The 21247-nt window shown below is 41.0% G+C and overlaps 1 protein-coding gene across 19 annotated transcripts in view; it reads right to left on the bottom strand.

The window, feature by feature from the left end:
- The window catches only part of EYA4 (EYA transcriptional coactivator and phosphatase 4), a 245583-nt gene that overhangs the window by 207663 nt on the left and 16673 nt on the right, over nucleotides 1-21247 (bottom strand). For 18 of the 19 annotated variants that reach the window (XM_025209220.1, XM_025209218.1, XM_025209210.1 and 15 more), the window contains one exon: nucleotides 11972-12072. In XM_025209220.1, coding sequence (XP_025065005.1) covers nucleotides 11972-12004 — 33 coding nt within the window. In that variant the 5' untranslated portion in view covers nucleotides 12005-12072. Of the gene's footprint in view, nucleotides 1-11971; nucleotides 12073-21247 lie in introns of those variants that run through there. The other variant, XM_025209224.1, reaches the window with a different exon arrangement.

Below are 21247 nucleotides of genomic sequence, written 5' to 3' on the forward strand. Positions count from 1 at the left end.
GGTTCTCTGGCACATAGCCATCATGGGCTGTGTGTTCACTTCCTTTTCCTGCTGCCGCAGAGGTCTCTGGGATTTTCAGTCCACAATTACAGCAGCAGGACTCTGCAGGGTTGCTCATCTCTTCCTCTTCATGTTTCCAGGTGCTTCTAGGATTTCTAGTCCACAGTTGCAGCAAGTATAAGTGGGGGTTGAGGTGTTTAACCCACCCTCCCTGGCTCTAGACCTCAGCCTGGATTTGTCTGGGGGGGGGGCGGTGAAGAGGTGGCAGTGAGGCCAGTAAGCCACCTAGGGAGCAGAGGGGCAGGGCCAGTGCAGACAGCACAGCCTAGCCTAGGGCTGGAAAGGATTCTGGGATGCTAGGGGACTCTGATTTAACTTGGACCAGGAAGGGGGCTGGGACAGAAGTTTCATAAACTGGTTTGACCTAAGTCAGTTAGGTCTGATACTTACTACATTCAACCAGGTTTATCTTAAACCAGTTTCAGCCATTTTGAAACTGGTTTATGTGCACTGAGCTTCTGTTCTGTTAAAGGTTTAAATCAGTTTCTGATCACTTAAACTGGTTTATGTGTAACTTCTGTCCCTAGCCTTGGAGTTCAGATGCCCCATAGTTTTGCTTACTTCTAGCCAAAAGGCCAAGAAGCAGTTAGGGGAAAAACACCAAAGCAGTCCCAGATTGCCTCAAAATTGATGGGAACCTACTACAAGGATATACTAGTGCAACATGTTTAGCAGCTTTACTAGAAGTAGTATCACAGATGAAGCACTGTCAATATTTGTTCTACTGCCAGCACACAGCAAGCTTCTTCTGTCCATTACATGTTATACTTAGATCCTGTAATCTGTTATACGGGTCTATTCTTCATAGTGTGCTCTAGGACCATGCCTATACTACACCCTTGCCAACTGTGGAAACACCATGGAGAAACAAGCCATGACCACTTGATTCCACAGGGGCATGCACTCAGGACCACCTTAAGCCATCTCACAATGTCTAATTGCCAGGCTTGCACTTATGCAGAAAGGAAGTGGGAAGAGCTTGTTTCTTTTGGGCAGCATGCCAGGCTTGGCCAGGAGGCAGTACAAACCCATACTGTACTGTAAGGACATACAAACAGGAACTACCCTAGTTCCCCTCAGACCAGCCCTAAAACAGGCAATGTTTGCAACCTCCCAGCCAGTTTGGCCCAGATTTAAAATTGTCTCAGTAGGAGCCTGTCTGGGACTGAGGCAGGAGTTAAACACCTAAATCCTAGGGCCTAGTGAGTGCCTGAATCTTAAAAATTCATGTTATGTCTAAATTGATTATGTGCCTCCTTTTGGGACTAAAAGAGTTCCTAGGAAGCTACTTTTGGGCAAGCACACCTGCACTGAACATGCCCTTTAGAGTCTTAACTCTCTATTAAACTGCATAGGAAATAAAATCTTCAGGAAACAGCCATGTACTATGCAAGTCTATGAAGAGGGCCATGCTGCTCAGTGGGCAGAACTCAGAAATAAACTCACATTAGCAGCACTGAATCCAGAAAAGCCACTGCCCTCAGGATGTACAATTTCTGATTTCTTTGGCTCCCTTTACCCTGAGGGATCTTGAACCTGGATCTCCTACACCTAGGAGAAGAGGATGTTATTCAATAAGTAGGGACCTACTTAATTCATGGGGGCTGCCCTTGATTTCACAATACCAGTGTGGCCCAGACTGTCATTTTTGCAGCAGACCCTGCCTCCCCAACACATCTCATTGGCTGAGGGGCTTTGGAAGTCCCGCCCCTCCCTGGAGATTGACAGATGGCCACTTGTCAATTCCAGGGAGGGATAGGACTTCCAGGGCCCCTCAGCCAGAGGCATGGGGAGGCCCGCTGCACTCCAATAAAATCTTCTCCTCCTTCCCTTCCTCTCGTTCCCCACCAGTGCTACAGGATGCCAGGGCTTCCTACCTCTGTTTTCAGCTCTTCCCTTCCCCTCCCCCCTGGGTTATTGGTTCTTTTCTAGGTTTTTCATGGTCCTTTTGCTTTTTTACAAGGACTGGGCTTTTTCACAGGGGACCTACCAAATTCACAGTTTCCATAAAAATCACGTAATCACGAATTTGGTAGGTCCCTATCAGTGAGGCTATAAATAAGCTAAGAGAAGGCACTCTCCAGCCCATTTACTGAAGTTGAAATTTCAGGGTAGACAGGAATTCAAGAGTTATGGAGACAGAAAAAAAAAAAGAGCAGGAAGATGCCTGCCTGACATTTAGTGGTAGGGTATTCCCCTTGGAGGAAGGAGCTTCTCAGCCCTACTTTTACACTGGACAGTCTTTGCTTAAGAACTGAAATAAGGCCAGCAACAGAGGCTACCACTCCCCATTGTCTGTACAGAGACACAGAAACCTGAATCCCTCTTAGGTGCTTTTGAGATCTCTCCATGGGTTGCTATAGTGACTCTATAGGGATGGATACTAGAGATGTAACTAGGTCATTTTGAATCTCCTTTCTGGTGTAGGCATTCAAAGGTTAGGCTCTGCTGGCTTAAGTTTAGGTGCAAACTAAGACTATTCAAATCCTACCCTTGGGGCATTAAGATTTGAAATGCAGCATGGGAAAATAATCTCAAGTATAAATAAAAATAGGAAAAATAAAGGCATTAGTGACATAACACACAATAAATAGCATATATTACATTTAATCACACAGGCATCTCAGAAAACACAACAGCTGTTCATCTCAATCAAACATTATTCCTTCTGAGGCTGAATGAAAGAGAGTGGGGAGTTTGCAGGAGTAGTCTCCAGGCACAAGAAGCTCTCAGATATCCAGACGTATATATGTAAACTCACCCATTTGCATCAATTCATCAAAAAAGTTTCAAAGTTATAAAAAGAGTCCATATCTTCTTAATAGTAGTAAATAGATTTTAGCAGTAGCAAAATAGTGTGCTAGTCTCCTCTCGCAGTCAAATCTTGAATATTTTTAATTCTAATTATATTCTAATGTCTTAAATTCTCTCTTTTTGTATTAATATAATTGTATTAACATAATTCTGTGCCTCTTTCATTGTGTACTAAGCCAGTAAAAGAAAAATCACTACCACAGTAATTTGGTTTCAGCCAGGTTTGTTACTTAAAAAACCCCAGGGAAAAACATAGTCTTAAATGTTTTCATATACAAAAAACTTTTCTAGGAAAACAAAAATCTTTTCCTAGCATTTGCCTAGCAGTTAGCTATGGTGCTATTCAGTGTCACCTCTCTTAAGATGTTATCTAGATCTAGTATCCTCTCTCTCACTGTCATTGTAACCTTGTCATATTTTACTGACATAACTTTAGAACACATATGTCCCCCACCCTGAAGTGATGGAACTTACTGCAGGACAGGGACCAGGGACTGTAAACTCAATGCAAACAGGGACCCTACTCATTAAACCCTAGGCATTCCCAATAAGTTCAAAGAGCTCATAATATGCAATATGCATCAACAAGGAATCTGGGTACTTGCCTTTCCATCTTTTCATAATGCACAATGAACACATGCCTTCCCACTTCATAAACATACGTATTTATTTCTTTATTCCTAGGCATTCCTTGAATATTTGCAGCTAAACAAGGTGCCAAAAGTTAGGCAAAGTAACCAGCATGTGCTTCCCTGATTCATATATCATCCGTTTAAAGGGAAGGAGACCATTAACTATCACTGAAATAATATAGGCAGAGAAAGGATATAATTAATGGATTTTTCACATTCTATAAAAATTATTCAGGTGTTTATTAAATTTATTAAAATTTAAGACGTTTGACATACAGGTCAGCCTCCATCTGCAGCCCCCACTCAATGTTCATTACAGAAGAATTACACAAACATTAAGTAATTGTCACAGACATCAAAGCCAGCACAGATGCATCCTCCTGTACAACACATGCTATAGAAAATATTCAGCTTCCCCTGTATTGAGTCCTGTAACTTGTTTGACTAAACTACAGCATATCTTTCAGAAATGTATCCAAGACACATGAAGACACTAAGCAATGGAAAATCCATTACTTCTCTTGTAATTTTTTTCCAATGGTTATTCACCCCGACTATTTAAAATCTGCTCCTTATTTCTAGCCTAAACTCCCCTAGTTTAAACATGTTCCATTCCCTAATGTGAACAAACCACAGAGAAATCTTTCTTCAAGTCTTTGCCACTCAAATTTTCTTATCAAATTTTCCCACACTTATTTTTCAAATGTTCTTACATTAGTGATTCTTGGTTGCTTCATTTTTACACTATAGCATCAGGTGTGTCTGAATAAATGAAGTGAGACCACACTGTCTCTAAAAAACAAGAGCTTTTTGTGCAGTCAGAGATGCCATGACCATTGTTTGTCTCCCCTAACACTGACTTAGCAGCAGCACCACAGCTCAAAAACAATTTAGTTTTGATCTTCCATCCTTCCCACCTCCAACCATGGCTTAAACTCAGCAATATTAACTCTTGAGATTTCATCATCAATCTTGTCATATGTGATGATTTCCTTAAAAGTCCTAGATTCAGAAGGGGGGGAGGGGATCTGAGAATTAACAGCTTATATTTCTTTAAACTAAGCTTGTAAACTTTGTGTTGGAGAGAAATACTATTAAGCACTTAATGGCAACTTAATGCATCCACACATATGCCATGCCACTGTGCCTGAATAGTGATATGCAAGCACATCCTAAAGCACTCCCTTAAATCAGGACCAATATCACTACCAAGCAAACCTCAGTATTAATATGACATAATCAGAAATAGGTGTGAAGGCCAGGAAACTGGAACACAGATTGCAGTACATTAAATAAAAAAAAAGGAAAGTCTAGTAAGGGGACAAGAGTTGGGAGGATCTCCAGCTTTTCTTAAAATGCTAGTGAAGATACTGCAGCCCCAGCCTGATCATTAAGGAATAACAATTTTTATTCCGATAGATTAAATCCTTTAAAACTATTTTAATAAGTGTCCTTAACAATACAATTAAAAGACAGCTTATTTTAATGGCATTTTAAAAAATGAAAGAGAGTGAATCCCAAGAAAACTTAAATGAAAATACATTAGTGGTTTTACAATCCCATAGAAGGAAGCCAGAATGAAGCCTAGAAGTGTAATCTATCTCAGTTCATGTAGACTAGCTATTGCAGAGTTAAGTACTTATTAATTCAGGCCCTGAAAATTGCTCTATTAGCCATTTCTATAGTATCTATCACCATGGCAGACAAGTATTGAATGACAGAACACTAATATACAAAAGGCCTCTTGTCGTGAGGTTGTTAGACAGGGTTCCAATGGGCTGCTCAGCAAAGTATTCCAAAAAAGGGGCTCTTGAATGAGAAAAGCCAGCTACATATCAAATATATGGTCCAACAACCAATGCCTTCTGAACCAATGAGGGCCAACCTTCCTGGCAGGTGTGACACAAATGTGTCTCACACTCCCCACTCCCCCCCACCCCTCCACCCCCTGAGTATCACGCCAATCCAATCCAATCCAATCGACTTTCTCTGCCCAGTTTGCTTACCAGCTTTTTGCTCACTGTCTGATCTACTGTTCTGTTTTCTGCTTCCTTCCTTATCTGTTGCTCTGCATGCCAGTCCCCAACCAGGCTTTCCATGACACTTACAGCACACATGCCACAAGTTGGCCAGCCCTTAACTACTAAGACAGGCAGCCTTTTAAACCAAGGTTTAGAACATCCAAGGCCAAAAGTCAGCCAAATCTGTACATACATCTTAAATTCAGGCTGGCTTGCACAATTTATTGCACAAGTGTGTGGTACAATACAACAGTTTAATCTAAGTGTATTTAGGATCCTTAAATAAATTGTATAGTCAGGCCAGGCAGTAACAAAGATATATATAACATTGGTGAGCTTTGTGGTTAAAGGAAAGGGTGCCTGACACCAGACTAGCCATAAGTATAGATGCAGAAAGACACTCCAGGAAACTGATTTCCTCTGAGAATCTAAAGTCCATGATGCATAGACTGGTACTGAGAAGCTGCAAATCATTTTGGATGAAAGCTAGGGAGGTATTCTTAACAGGTGGTACACACTTCCTTCCATAAATCTTTTCCCTAGCAAAAAGTATTGCCTACCCATCCCCATTACTGTTTTCCCCCAACAGGCATGTGTCCTATTTTATCTGGGTGAAACTACAAGCAGATCACTCTCAAATCAACAGTCAGATGTTAATGAGTCTGTAGAATATGGGCTTGAGGCAAAAAAAAGTCAAAATGAGTGTTATGAGCTGACTGATGACAATTTAGCTCAACACACCTCATAATCTTCTTAGGGTATGGCCACTCAAACTACTTACCCTGAGGTAAAAGGAAGAGGGATTTATCACACTTCAGCTGCTCTGCAGTAATTGTTTGCAAACTCTTATCCTGCAGCAAATGAAAACTATCCTGCAGTTGGTCTATCCCTCATTAATTTACTGGGGAACAGCTGAGATACTGTAAATCTCTGCCCCCTTTTATGCTATTTGACTTTTCTTTCACATTTTTGACAGTTACACACATGCCTCTTACTGACTTCATAAACTTGAGAGAGGACCTCATTCCCCATCTCTACACACACACACACACACACACACACACACACACACACAGTAGATAACCATTTGCCCAGAACTACTTTCTGAGATCAAGAAGTGAATCTAGTGTACTTTCTACAGAGTCAAAAGCACATCCTGGACCCTGCTATCCAAAACTGCTTATGCTTATGATAGGCCTGGAAGCTTTAGCTTTGTCTCTTTCAGTTATCTTTTAGAATGATTCTTTTTATGCTAAGGAAATTATTTTAGCTATTCTTTCATTCTTTTCAGATAATAAATAAATAAATGACTAGGAGTTTGTAATTGCACAAATAAAGCTCTATATCTTTCTCCTTTTAGTTTGCTCTGCTCTTTTAAATTTACAAATACTTCAGAACCACCAACCACTACTTCAGAAATACGGTACTAGAAATCTTAGAACTAAGGGGTGCTCCTATAAGAGCAATTAGCTCAAAGCAATAAACTCTGGCACACTTTGTGCTGGAGAAAATAACTTCCAGGAGCAGCATTTACACATGCACCTGGGACTGCAGCAGTTAGAGCCAGGGCACAGCAGCCCCATATGGCAGCAGGCTTGTGATTCAGCCCCAGGCTCTGGGTAGTGGCAGAGGGTAGCAGAAGTGCTGGCTGGGACATGAGAGTGCTGAAACTACAGAGCCATGTGGCTGACTGCCTCATCCCTCCCAAGCCTATTGCCAGCCTAGAGCTGCTGCATCACAGCTCAAACCGCTGCAGCCTTAGGCTGGCAGCAGGTTCAGGAGATCGCCACACAGCTTTGCAGCTTTAGCTCTCTCCTGCCCTGGTCAGCTGCCCTCTGTTGCCACTCAGAGCCTGGGGATGACCTCCCAAGGCTGCTGCTAGCCCAGGACTGCAGCAGTTTGAGCCAGGGTAGAGCAGTGATGGGCTAGCAGGGAGCATGGGAGACAGCCCCAGGCTCCAGGTGGCAGCAGAGGTCAGTGAAGGGGCTGGCTGGGGCATGAGGGTCAGACTCCTGTCCTTCAGGCTCCCTCCTCCCAGCTGGCTGGGCTGACTGGGCTGACTGTGCACAATTTGCACCCAGCAATCATTGTCTACACATGCATTTAACTGCACATGTTTACTCTGCTGTAGGATAGTACTTGTCGCCTACAGTACTATCCTACAATGGAGAAAACTGGTCGACTGTACCATAATTCCAGCACACATGTCAACAGTGATACTTTACTATGGAGCAAATCAGTGTAGTCTGCAGTAGAAGCGCACATGTAGATAAGCCCAAGGGGTATCACTTTGAATTACTGTTGAGAGTTGAATAGTATATATATTTTCATTCATTGGTAGTGATTCTGTAATTTTAAATGATTTTTTTCTTTCTTATCACTCACTTTGAACACAGTTTGTCAATTCTGGAAATTTCTGGAGGTCGATAATTTGTCATCGTTGCTACCAACACCCAGCATGGAAAAACTGCATTGCAAGAAAAGGCAAATAATTGTGTCACCCTTTGTTAAGCACCAGGGCAGTGATCCTTAACCAGGGTGCCAAAGCAATGTTAGCACTGTTAGGCATGCAAACATGATTCACAAGATAAACCTGGAGATTTCACATAGAAATCCATAGTATCAAAAACAGTTTGACCTGTTTTGGGCTTTCTGTGTTCTTTTCAATAGAAGAATGGCTCTATTATTGTTCCATAGCCAAAAAACATGTGCAAACTATAAAATGGAATTTTCTGAAGAGATTTTTGAGTCTAACAAGGAGTGCCTTGAGTCTAAGAAGGTTGAGGTCCACTGCACTAGATGATATACTATCGTCTTTCTCCAACACTTTGTGTGGCTTGCCCATTTAGACTCTTGCACATTAGACTCCAAACTCTTCAGCTCAGAAGCTTTCTCTTACCACATGTATGCTGCCTGCATGGAGTAAGAGTATACAATTTGCTTTGTATAAGAGACTTGCCCTGTCCTTGAACATCACCAAGATGAAGGTTATCCACCAACCTGCCCTAGGCCAACTGAACATCCCTTGTGCTAGCTACATAAACGGGGAGGCTCTGGAGTATGTAGAGCACTTTCCGTATCTTGGCAGCCACCTCTCTCAATGGGCTACCATTGATGAAAAAGTCCAGCATTGGGTCAACTCTGCCAATGCCACCTTCTTCAAGCTGCAACAACATGTCTTCAAAAATAGAGACCTTCGGAAGTCGACAAATGTCCTGGTTTACAGAGCTGTCATGCTGACCACCCTCCTCTACTGCAGTGAAATCTGGATCATCTACTGATGCCACATTAAGACCCTCGAGAGCTTTCACCAATGGTGCTTGCGTCAAATCCTGGGGATCAAATGGAAGGACCGCCAGACCAGTGCAAGTGTCCCCCATGAAGCTGCGTCCACCAGCATTGAAGCCTTGCTCTTGAGAAATAGACTCTGATGGACAGGCCACTACATCCAGATTTCTGAGAACCGCCACCCTCGCCAAATTCTTTTCTCCCAGCTCTCTGTTGGCCAATGCTCAAAGGGTGGCCAAAGGAAACGGTACAAAGATACACTCAAGGTCATCCTCAAGCACGGAAGCATCAATACGAATGGCTGGGAGGAGCAAGCTGCTGACTGTTCGGTGTGGCACCACCTGGTCCACCAAGGAGCGCACCACTACAAGGCCCAACAACTCGATACTGAGGTGGAACGGTGGCAGTGGAGGAAGAAGAAGGAGAACAACCCAGGGCTGCGAATCCCACTCTCCCATGCAACATGCCCCGATTGCCAAAGAATGTGTGTATCCAGAATCGGGCTCCTCGGTCACCTGAGGACCCATCAAGCCTGATGGACATCATCCTCAACTCTGAGGGACTGCTGGTGGATGGACAGATGGCTGCCTGTAAGACTATGCAATTTGGCTTAAATTTATAACTTTCTATTACAGTAACAGCAGCAAAAGAAGTGTATAGTAACTATCAGCCATCAGTAACTTTGCTATATAGTGACTATCAGCACAATTTTCAACTTGTTTTGTGATCTGTGGAATTATTTTCATATATTAGCTTAAAGATAAATATGAACAATATATACAGAAATGAAACTACCATACTGTTGTGTAAATGGCTTTTAAAATACGCACTTATCAGACCTCCAATATTGCAAGCACAGTTTAACCACTATGAAATATAAATATTCTGTACCATACCAAGTTGACTGATCTTGTTTGCATACCACCTAAAGTAATTATTTCATATATGAAGAGACAAGACCCTTACTTAATCTTTTAGAACCTTTATAAAACTTTATTAAATTATGATGCCACATAACTCTTAAATACTCTTACAGAGTTTGGTTGAGAACATTTTAAATAAATAAATTAAGTTGTACCATATAGTGTCCCCCTGATGATTCAAGACTCTGTTAAGAGTTTTCAATTCTATCCCATTTAAAGAGACATTTAAATCATCCATAAAACTCACAATGAAAATAAGATATTATAGTCAGCTTAGGAGTGAATTATTCTCTTACCTTGTATAAATAAAAAACCTCTTGTGCTCTAAATGAAGTTTCAAGAATAAAAACAAACCAAAGTCCCTGTTTTCAAACTCTTCCTTGTACTTACATTATTTACAAAAGCCTTTCTTACAATGAAGTGTTACAAATAGTTTAATATAGAGAATTTTTCTCAATATATTGGGAATCATATAGTAAGCTATATAATCATTTGTTTGAGAGAAAAGGAAAAGAAATCTCCACAAGGTTCTCCACAATCATTTTCCCCAAAGGCAGATTAGGGCAGAGGTACTCCCTGCACCCCAAAGAATCTGGATATGTGGCTAGGTACCAACCCTTGCAGAACCCCTAAGATCCTTGCCAGCTCTTGTGCAAGTCGTAACTGGATCACTGTGAGGCAAAAAACTCTCTCATGCCTGGCAGCCTGGCTTCTTTGGAATTGTTTATCCTGGCTCTTTGTAAAATTGTTCCAGTAGAGCCAAACCATGGACTACATTTGGCTACAGATCTCCCCACACCTATGAACAGATCCACTACCCTGTCTTTCTGGGCTGATCTTTCTACACTCTATGAAGAATGAGGCATTTACCATGCCTATGGCCTTCTTACCTCTTGACCTCTCACACAACACCAGCCTGATCAACAGTCACCTTATCATCTAAATGGGTCCCCAGAGGTAGCCTCAGATTATTTCACTTAAAAATGTTATGACAGATGCATGGTCATTACTAACAAATTATACTTTAGTAGGTAGGAGGAAGTAGTATTCAGACTAAATGGGCACCTTTACATGTGCCAGATGCTGGCTCCAATGTATGCTGATTAGTACGCATCAGAGCAGACTTGATTAATCAAGTCTGCTGGAGCATGCTAATTAATGTGCTATAGCAACCTCCATGTGCCTGGTGCCTCCTGAGTCTGGGGGGGGCACCAGCGGGGGGTAGGAGGGGGAGGGTCCACCAGTGGCTGGTCACTGAGCATGCTGGCACATGTATAGATGTTCAATGTTTTCATCTTTATGGCTGGAAACCTTGGCCTTACCATTAAAGTCAATGTGTTGCAGTTTTAAACAACAAAAACAACACCACTACCACCAAAACCCAAACATTCCCCATCACAATTCTGTTATGTTGGTGATAAAGTATGTAACTTAGGATAGAAGCACAGAAATTTATAATCCAAACTGCCATTTCATCATAAATTCATGCTTGCCTAATTAATAGAACCCATTCTGCTCTCACTTTAGATCATTGTATTGCACTAGTCTAAAAGCAGTTTGCCAATTTAATGCCAGAGAATTTGGTCCGCTGTGTCCATTTCCATACAAGATGCTGACTGTGCAATCATTACTATGCAGTCATTTAGTACCTGCTGCCACGCAATGGTATACACAGTCTGGGGCTGCTACACAGTCAGCATCTCATATAGTCATGGCCTGTGTTTAAGATCTTCTTCTGTCATAACTAACAAGACAAGGAGTAGTACTCTTAATTCCCTATAAACATTAACATTTGTTAGATCTCAAAAGCACTGTGTCAGTTGTCTGAATAAACTGTATTGCCTTTATAAAAGTATATTTTGATAGAGTGATTTGAGCCAGACATAATGCAGGTACAATTTCAACATCTTGTGCTTCACATGTAACTCCATTAAATCCATCAACACTCTTACTAGTGATGTCCTACCAAACCCTGCCTGACTATGTGCTTTTGTTGTGTACAAGAATAAACAAAGATGCGACCAGAAAACACACTTCACCTCTGACCCAAGAAAAGATTTGGGCCTGAAACCTCAGAAGCTTCCCCAAAACCTTAATGTTCAAAGAAATTAGTCCCCACAGAATTCTCAAGCCCATTCTTAAAGAGAAATTTCAGCAATCTTCATTTTGAGCATAGTACAAAGAACACTATTGGACAACTTCTTTCATAACGCTTAACTGAATTTGTACTTACTGACTGCTCATTTAAATCTTGAGAGTCTTCCATGGAGGTTACTCACTCTTACTTTCCTCCTCAAACAGAAATATCTTCCTTTTAAATTACAATTGGATGTTCTAAATTTAAAAAGAGAGGAAGAAAGGGAAATGAAAATGTGTTATTCTTTGGTTCATACTCTTAAAGCATATCTATAGCAAACAGACTTTCTAGATGAAATTCTGTTTCCATTGAACCCAATGGCAAAGCTCCCACTGACTTCAGTAGAGCCAGACTTTCATACTCCATGTTTCAACATGGCTTTTCTGAATATACAACTATTTAAAACATATGAACAGACATTTAGGGTGCTTGAACATGAGTATGGAGGCTGCTCCAATGTGCTGTAATTACAGCATGTCAGAGCATGGTAATTATCACACTCCAGATAGCCTCCATGTCTCATGTATCAGCATCCCCATGTTTCAAAATGGTGGCAGGGGCACTTTAACTAAAGCTCATCAAATGAGCTTTAGTTCAAGTGTCCCTGTTGCCATTCTGAAGTGCAGAGACACTGATACACAAGATGCTGAAGCATTTTAATTATAGCAACTCTCAGAGCCATTCTAATTAAAGGGCCCCCATCCCCATCCCAGATCATGTGTAAAAGTGCCCATAGGTAATAATTCTTCAACCTCTGCCTGGAAAAAAAAAAAAACAATTATGAAAAAAAACAATAGAAAAGCTAAAAATGCTTAATACACAAAACTGTTAAAGTAGAGAGGAAAAGATAACCCTTGGGAAAAAACATTAGATAGTTATCAAGCACAGAACAAAAACACTTAATACACATTTAATGATAACCTCTTAGCCAGTAAGCATCTGGCAGAAAAAGGTTATTATGTAATTATCAGCATGAAGTCGTCTCTCTGAGGTCCATGAAATTCCTTTAGGATTAAACAAAATGCAGAAAGCAATTTAAAACAGGCAGCTCCTACAATGTGCTAAACAATAGGCATTACCCTAATTACCTATTGTCTGTATACTTTCTCCAGTGGGATGAGTAACCCTCAGCAGATGATGTAAACATAATCATGCATATTCTGTGATCGAAGAGATTAGTGTTATAACTACTACTGCAACCTTAACTATGAAGCCATGACCATATTACTAGTATATTCCCAGGTAAAAGTTAATTCATTAATACAGAAATAAGGGTAATAGTAGATATCCATAATTTAGGATAAAGTACATTGCAGAAATATTGCAATTATCCCTATATTATTGAATATCCCTGTAATACATTATAAACCCAGGAAACTCACACTAGAGTTAAGATGAAAAGGAATCAAAACAGGTTAGGGAAATAAGTAGCATATGTAACTCAGCTTTTTCCCTTTTGTAATCAAAATGTCCATAAATGAAAAATAAACAAAAGCAAAACAGCTCCAACCTGTAAATGTAGCTTAACTGGCCAGTTGGCCTTTTGGATTCACAAAAATACTGAAAAGCAGCTAGGTATTCAGCTGCTCCCTCACATCTACCCAAAGAACCTTGCCCCTCTATTAGCATCCACACTCCCCTGAGTGCCTCCCTACATTTCCTTCTTCACACTCCCCACAAAGTCTACCTGCCTCTTGCACCTCCATATTTCTCAAATCACCTCTCCCTACACATTTCCTTTTATGCTCCTAACACATGCACACATACTGTCCCTCACTCGTCCCACCTCTTATATTTTGCTTTGCATATGGATACACAACAGTTTTTTTTGCCTTCTCTCTTCCTGTTTTGTACATCTGGCACAATTAAAAGTCCATTAAATGAGAACTTATCTGTCAGATGAGGCTGATACACCGTACTCTTCTTCAGAGAGACTCACTAACAATTGCTGTCCTTCAAACTAGTTGCCCTTTCCCAATGATTTTAAAAGAATTTATGCCAGTACAATCACAGTCCATTTTGAAAAAGGTCGTCTTACTAGTCTAAAATTGCTCCCAGTGAGAGTGGAGCTATTGGCTAGGGACAGACATTACACATAATCCAGTTTAAGTGATCAGAAACTGGTTTAAACCTGTAACAAAATAGATGTTCAGTGTACATAAACCAGTTTGAGAATGGCTGAAACTAGTTTGAGAGAAACTTGGTTGAATGTAGTATCAGACTTAACTGATTTGGCTCAAACTGGTTTATGCAATGTCTGTCCCAGACCCTTTGCTAAATCAGTCACCCCCAGCATCTCGGCATGTTCTCTGGGCTAGGCAGGGCTTTCTGTTCCACAGCGGGGCTGGCTCCTCCCCTTTGCTTCCTGGCTGCAGCTCAGCAGAGACTTGCAGGCACAGTATCATCTGCCTGGCTTCTCCCTGCTAAGGAGATTATTCCCCCTTCCCTCTGCCTTATGCAGACACCTCAGCATTAGCTAGCAGACCACATGCTGGCTACAGTCTGTGCTGTGGGAGATGACCAAGCCAGACAGGCTTTTTGGAGCTAATCAACAGGTAGCTTAATGTCTTTCCTTGGAAAAGCTGTTTAAGAAGAGCTGTTTGCTTTCCCCCATCCCTTCACCACTCCCTGCTAGAATTCCCCCCTCCCCTCTGCCTTGCCAACAGGTATCTGTGTAGTAGCTAGCAGACCATATGCTGGCTACAGTCTGTGCTGAATCAACAGGTAGAATCAACAGATAGCTGGTAATGTCCCTGTGTTGTTTTCTTAATGGGTTGATAAACACTGAGTTCGGGGATGATAAACATTGTTATCAGTTCCCTGCTGGACTAATCAGAGCATCCTGCCAGGGCCTAGCCATGCCTGCCCCCTGCCAGCTCAGTACTGTGCAAGGGAAGGGAGGACTACTCTAGTGCCCCCAGCTTCTAGCCTGAGCCATTGGAGGCATGTGACTGCAGATCTATCTGTGCAGTTACAAAGTAATTTAACCTAGCCAGCTTAGACTAACCTGCAAAGATTGAATCAATTCAGGCTCAGGCTGAATGTCTGTCCCTAGCCACTGAGATCAATACGAAATTGAAAGCCTTTTCTAAACAGCCCACTATCTGTTAGCAACTTTGGACCACAGTACTACTGAGAATAAAAGAAATGGCAGCAGTTTTGAACAATGGCTGTTCTATGCAGAATTCCCTGCTCTAGAGCAATCATTACCAGCCCCTTCTTGATAAAGAAAGTTTTAGTCATGAAAATGGCTATGAATCTTAAGAAGTTTCCATATGTAGTCTACACGCAACATTCCAGCTTAAGGAAAGTTATGGAATCTCCTTGGCTGGATATTTTTTCAAGAAGAAGTTGGATAGACATCTATCTGGGAAGGTTTAGGGGACGTAAAATACTGAAACTATGCAGGGAGCTGGACTAAATTAAGTCCTTCTCATCCCTCTGATACTACAGAGTTCTTAAGTGTCTGCATCATAATGATCATTTAGGGTAAAAAAGTGGTATAACACACAGTATTAATTTAAAGGGCACATATTTAATTCATTTTTTTACTTTGAAACTTGAAAATTCTCAGAAAATTCTATGTTCAAAAACTGCTGCAATTTGGAAAATCATTTGCTGCATTCCTTCTATGTAAAATGGTTAAATCACCATGTTAGGAATGACACTCAAATCCACTATAATTATAAAATCATTGAACCTGTGGTTCAATTTTCATGTCTCTATTTATTATTGGTCAGACGCAAAGGCCACTGAAGCCAATACAGATATCTGTCACACCTTTTCTTACAAGCAACAGCAGTTTATTGATATTTGAAATAATTTAAACATACAAGAAGAAATCCTGACCCTATTTCAGTCCAAAGGGAGTTTTGCTGTTGACTTAAGAGGGGCCAGGTTTTCACCCAGAACCTGTATGTGTACATATACATACAGACAATTGAATTCTATTCACATTGGTACCACTGGCAAATAAATAAATGTGTGCCAACTCCATGTACTGAGGAAAGAACTTGGTTAGCTAATCAGTCTTTACTGAATGATTCACAAGTGAAACATAACCACAGGAATGTGTAATTAGAGATGTCACTTGTATAAATTGGATTAGTCTAAATATGACTGACTAACCAATTTCAAAACTTACTTTGTTGAATCAGCAGTCAGAAGAGCTCTCATTGTGTGTAAATGTTAGTGTAAGAAGTACTGTGTTGTTCATCTTTGTTACTGAAAAAATCAACTAATCTGTCATCAAAACAAGGAATTGTTAAGTAATTGCTGGCTTAATATTTTTGTAAATATCCTAATAATCCAGAGCATTATTAGCCCAAATGGTATTATACTTTGAGCAACATTAAAACCATGTATAGGAAGTAAATGCAAAGATGTTATTATTTACACAACATTATAATGTTCGCTATAAAATACTACCATATCCTTTAAAGTTTTGGTTTTATAAATTTGAATGGGGCAGGGGGGGACCATCAGAGAACCTAGTGATTCAAATAAGGCCAGCATTACACCCTAATAAAGATATAAAATTAAGGGATAATAGTAACCTCGTGCTGTTTTATGAGGCAATAATCCACTTACCAATTCAACCCTGTAGCTTATCCCATCAAGAGAAGCAGATTAAAAACAGAAGAGGGAGGGCACTGTTATACCTATTATATTTGGATTGTTTTTAACTATTTTAAAAACTGTTGTTAAAGGTTTCAAACTCACAGACAAGGCAGTAAGAATAGAAATGTCTGTTTCTGTTCTGAAACCAGTCCTCACAGATGTGGCTTTAAAACTGATGAAGTGTTTTATGCTCCAAGATAAAAATTTTACCTTTTTGAGAAATCTCTTAATTAGAAGGATTCCTGGCTTCCTGATCAACAAACACGTTTAAATATATATATATATATATATATATATATATGTATATTTATCTTAGTGTATTATATATATATATATATATATATATATATATATATTTATCTTAGTGTATAAAACACTTCATCGAGTTTAAAGCTGCAACTTCCAGAACTGGACCTAGAGGAGAAACATGTGTTTCTTCCCAGTGACACACCCATGTGTTAAGAACAATGAATAACAATTTGGAAAAGTCCTGTTAGTTGCTTGTAAGTCAGTCATATGAGTTAAAAAAAACGTATATCTTGGAAGAAAGCTGTAATATCTCCAATAATGATTCTTTAAGCATGATCTTCCATTCAGGAGAATGTTAGGGTTACTAGAAACAGGCTGACTGAGAGTGCTTCAGTTAAATTAAAATGTGGAGCATTAGTTAAACTGCAATACAAAAACTGAAGCCCAGGAATTGGTGATGAGAGGCATATTAAAAGCACTATATCGAGACTGTTTCACAATTTTAAAGTCTTCAGAATGACTCCGACAGATGGTAATCCAAAGAAGTTATTATAAGACAAGGAACATTTCCCCATTTGCTTCCCACTCAGATAATTTAGAAGGCAAATGTGTCCTCCCTTGGTCCACTAAAAGTTACCTTTTAAAAATATGTGAGAGGCAAGGGATACTCGGGATAAAGTTAAACAAGCCTTTGCATGCAGGATATGGCCTGAAGAATGTCTCACATTCGAAAACTTGTCTTTATCCTAACTACATAGTTAGTCCAATAAAAGATATGACCCTAAGACATCCTTGCCCCTCACATAATTGCTAGACTGTCATGGCTTCAACATCACTCTTACATTATGTTTTAAAAATAAAAAACATAGAGGACAGACGCTATGACTGTTCTCGCCTAAAAACCTGTCCACAAAATCTAAATGTATCTCCTTTTTTTATGTGCATTATATGACTTGATAACATGATCATATATTTTTTCCACATACACCCTGCTTCATTCAGTGTACAGCATGGAAGATACTCTGGGAATGTCAGGCCTATGGTTGTAGAATCCCTATCACATTTGTTTTCAACCAGTCTTCCAATTTCTAAAGCAAATCAAGAGAATACAGAAAGAAAATGGATAGTCTTATGGTTAAGACAGTTCATAGCCCCAAAGAACTCATGTCTATTTCTAACAGAGATTTCTTGTGTGAAGCTGAGGAATGTACTTAAAACAGCCAGGAAGCTATGAACTGTTATATCATTTTCTGAGTGCCCCACTTGAGACACCTGCAATAATATGCAGAAATGCTCACAGCTTCAAATGGAATGGGAGCTTCAGTTATTTAGTAGACCTAGTATTAAGGTACTGTGATCTATACACATGAACACAGCATTCAGAGAGAGAATGTCATGAACTTTAACATGGCTCTGGCACTCATTCCTCAGGCAAATCCTTTTATCTTTATCTCTGTAAAACAGAGATCTGAACACCTTCCTTGTACCTCACAGAGGAGTTGCAGATTTAAATGCATTGATATTTGTGATTCAGGGGTGTACTTGGTAGCCATGTTGGTCTGAGACAAAAAGATATACAAAAAAGGTATCATTCTAGATCCAAGAGTTCTGTTTTTTTGTATGTCTTGATATTTGTGAGGCACTTAGTACAACAATGTGCTCTTAGGAAAAACAATGAGGAAATACATAATTCCTCACTCAATGCAGGACACTCTTGCAGCATATATATTATGATGGTATGGGACCGTGTAAGTGAAAGTGGGCACGTCTACGTGCGTGCTTTAATGCACAGTAGCCTATTTTGCTATGCATTAAAGCGTCATGTAAAAAACTGTGATTACACCAACACTCAATAAAATAGGCTACTGAGCATTAAGCGTCACTTAAAAACCATGCACATTTGTTACTGCACATTAAATCAGCCTAATGAGTATTTCTTTAATACTGGTGGGCACTTTTACATGTGTTCCGGGGGTGGGGGAGCAGCCCTTTAATTAGAAAAGCTCTGGGAGCTGTTCTAATTAAAGAACAGCTGCGTCTCCTTTATCAGTATCTCTATGCTCAAGAACGGTGGTGGGGGCGCTTGAACTGAAGCTCATTTGATGAGCTTTAGTTCAAGTGCCCCCACCACTGTTTTTAAGTGTGGAGACACTGATACATGAGATGCACGATGTTGCTGGAGCATGGCAATTGCCACAATCCAGCAGACTCAATAATTGCCACGCCCCAGCAGACTCACTTGATAAACACTGAGTTAAGGGTGATAAAGATTCCTTGCTGGGCAGCTGGGGTGGGGGGATGGGAAATAATCAGAGTGTTCTGCTGGGGCCTGGCCACGCCTCCCTCAGCTCTGCCCTGTGGAAGCCAAGGGAGGGCTGCTTTAGCCCCACCCCCTGGGATTCTAACCTGAGCCACTGCAGGCATGTGCCGGCCTTTCTAGAATGTCTATCTGGGTTACAGACTGGCTTAGCCTAGCCAGGTTAGACTAACCTGCACAGATTGAATCAATTCAGGCTCAGGATTTTTGAATGTCTGTCCTAGCCATATAGAGCAAGAAAAATAAAGATTTGGGTGTAATCTGTAATAGAACAAAGAAAGAGAATAGATTTGCTTCCTACTTATTATCAACTCAAATTCGTATATAACACACCTACCAAGAAACAAGATATACATTCTTTTCCAACAGAAAGAGAACTATTCCTTTAAACTATTTTCCATTTTCCATTATTTTTATTTTATTTTCAAAGTCAGATGTTGCCATTCTTCTCCCTACATCTTAAACTCGGTTAGCAGTAGGTAAAATCTTTGAATATAACAGGTCTGAAAAAATCTTCATAGTTATTCCATACAGCTTTAAGGTGTATTTCTGAGAGAAAAAGATTTTATAGAACATCATGATTACTGCCATTTCTAAATTCTGGAAGTAAAAACTGATTCATATAACAAATGACAGATAACTAGCAGAGTGTTAAGCTAAAGACAAGTTGTCTTTGTAAGTTCCAGCTATTTACTTTTTCACAGACAGCCTCTTTTCTACCTTGGAGAACTCAAGTACAGTAGAGTCTCCCTTACGTACCTTTGGCATTTTCCCCCCATCATTTCCCCCTTCTCTACCTTCTGTTTTCTTAATTTCCACCGATTTACAATCTCACTGACATCCTGTCACACTTTTAGCTTCTTTCATTCTTTGGAGTATCAGACCAACAGAGATCCCCTATGCCTCAAGAAGGGTGATTGCACCTAAAAGCTTGCAAATAATTTTTTTCCAAATACTTGGGTTAATAAAAGATATCGCATCTACCCAAAGAACCTTGCCAAGCTGAAGACAAAACTTCCATTTAATTTTGGTTGTGTACTGACTACAAGATCACGATTAGTAAAAGAAGTAATTAAAGCAGTGGTCTCCAACCTTTTTATGGTGAAGATCACTTTTTGTAAGTAAAGGGCACCTCAGGATCTACTGCCCCTGCCCTATCCCCCAGCCCACAACCTGCTCAGACAAGCCACCCAGGTTCTGACCCCACTCACCCAGCCTGGCCTGGGTGGCAGGGGGTGTGGCTCAGCCCAGCCATGTGTGTCCTGCCACTCCCGATCATGAAGCCTCTGACAGACTGAGATCAACTGTCAGAAACTCTATGTTTGACAAGTCAATCGAGATCAACTGGTTGGTGACCACTGATCTAAAGCAAGGTAAAATGTTTAGTCCAGGACCTATATAGACCGGGACTTATATGAGCTTTATTCAATGTCTACAGAAGTCTTTGAGAAATCTCCAATGTATAAGCAGTTTGATTTTCCCTGTTTACACTGAAATATACCATATAGGAAAAACTCATGCCCTTCTTAGGAATCAATTTTGCAAGAAAATTAATTCTAATATAATGAAAGCCTTAGTCTGTCTGTCTGTCCATAAGGCTCTGGGCCAACTGCACACAGACTGCTGAGAGGGCGTGTGCTAATTGGCTGCAAGTGCCTGGAGTGTTATGGACAGAGGCGGGTGAGGATGCGAAGGAGCCACCATGGGAGCCCCCAACAACCAACAGGGCAGGGGAGGTGGTGGGGAAGAGGGGAGGGAGGAAGGAAGGAGTGGGGATGGGGGGAAGTGAAAGGGGGCGTTTCTGGTGACAGCTCCCCCTGATGCCACCACGACCCCCACTCTGCTGCCACTACTGCCACCCAGCCCTGACAACACCCAGCAGAGAGGAAGGCATCAGGGAGGAAGAGAGGAGAGGGGGAGGGGATGTGGGAGGGGGGATGTTGCCTGCTGCTGGGTGTTGGCAGCCACCGCTGTGTGCAAGCTCCCTTCCCCCCTGTTCCTGGGAGCCCTCAGTAGCACAGGGTGGAGCGGCAGGGAGTGGGGGACTCACAAGGCTGGATGTGGGGGGTGGGAGGGGACACAGGGAGGTGAGAGGAGCACATGGGGCCAAAAGTTGGGGGTGGGGGAGTGCACGGGGCCAGAGGCAGGGCGTGGGGAGGAGCTGGGAAGTGGGGGAGATGCAGGGG

Source organism: Alligator sinensis, unplaced genomic scaffold (assembly GCF_000455745.1).
Source record: "Alligator sinensis unplaced genomic scaffold, ASM45574v1 scaffold849_1, whole genome shotgun sequence".
Classification (NCBI taxonomy): Eukaryota; Metazoa; Chordata; order Crocodylia; family Alligatoridae; genus Alligator; species Alligator sinensis.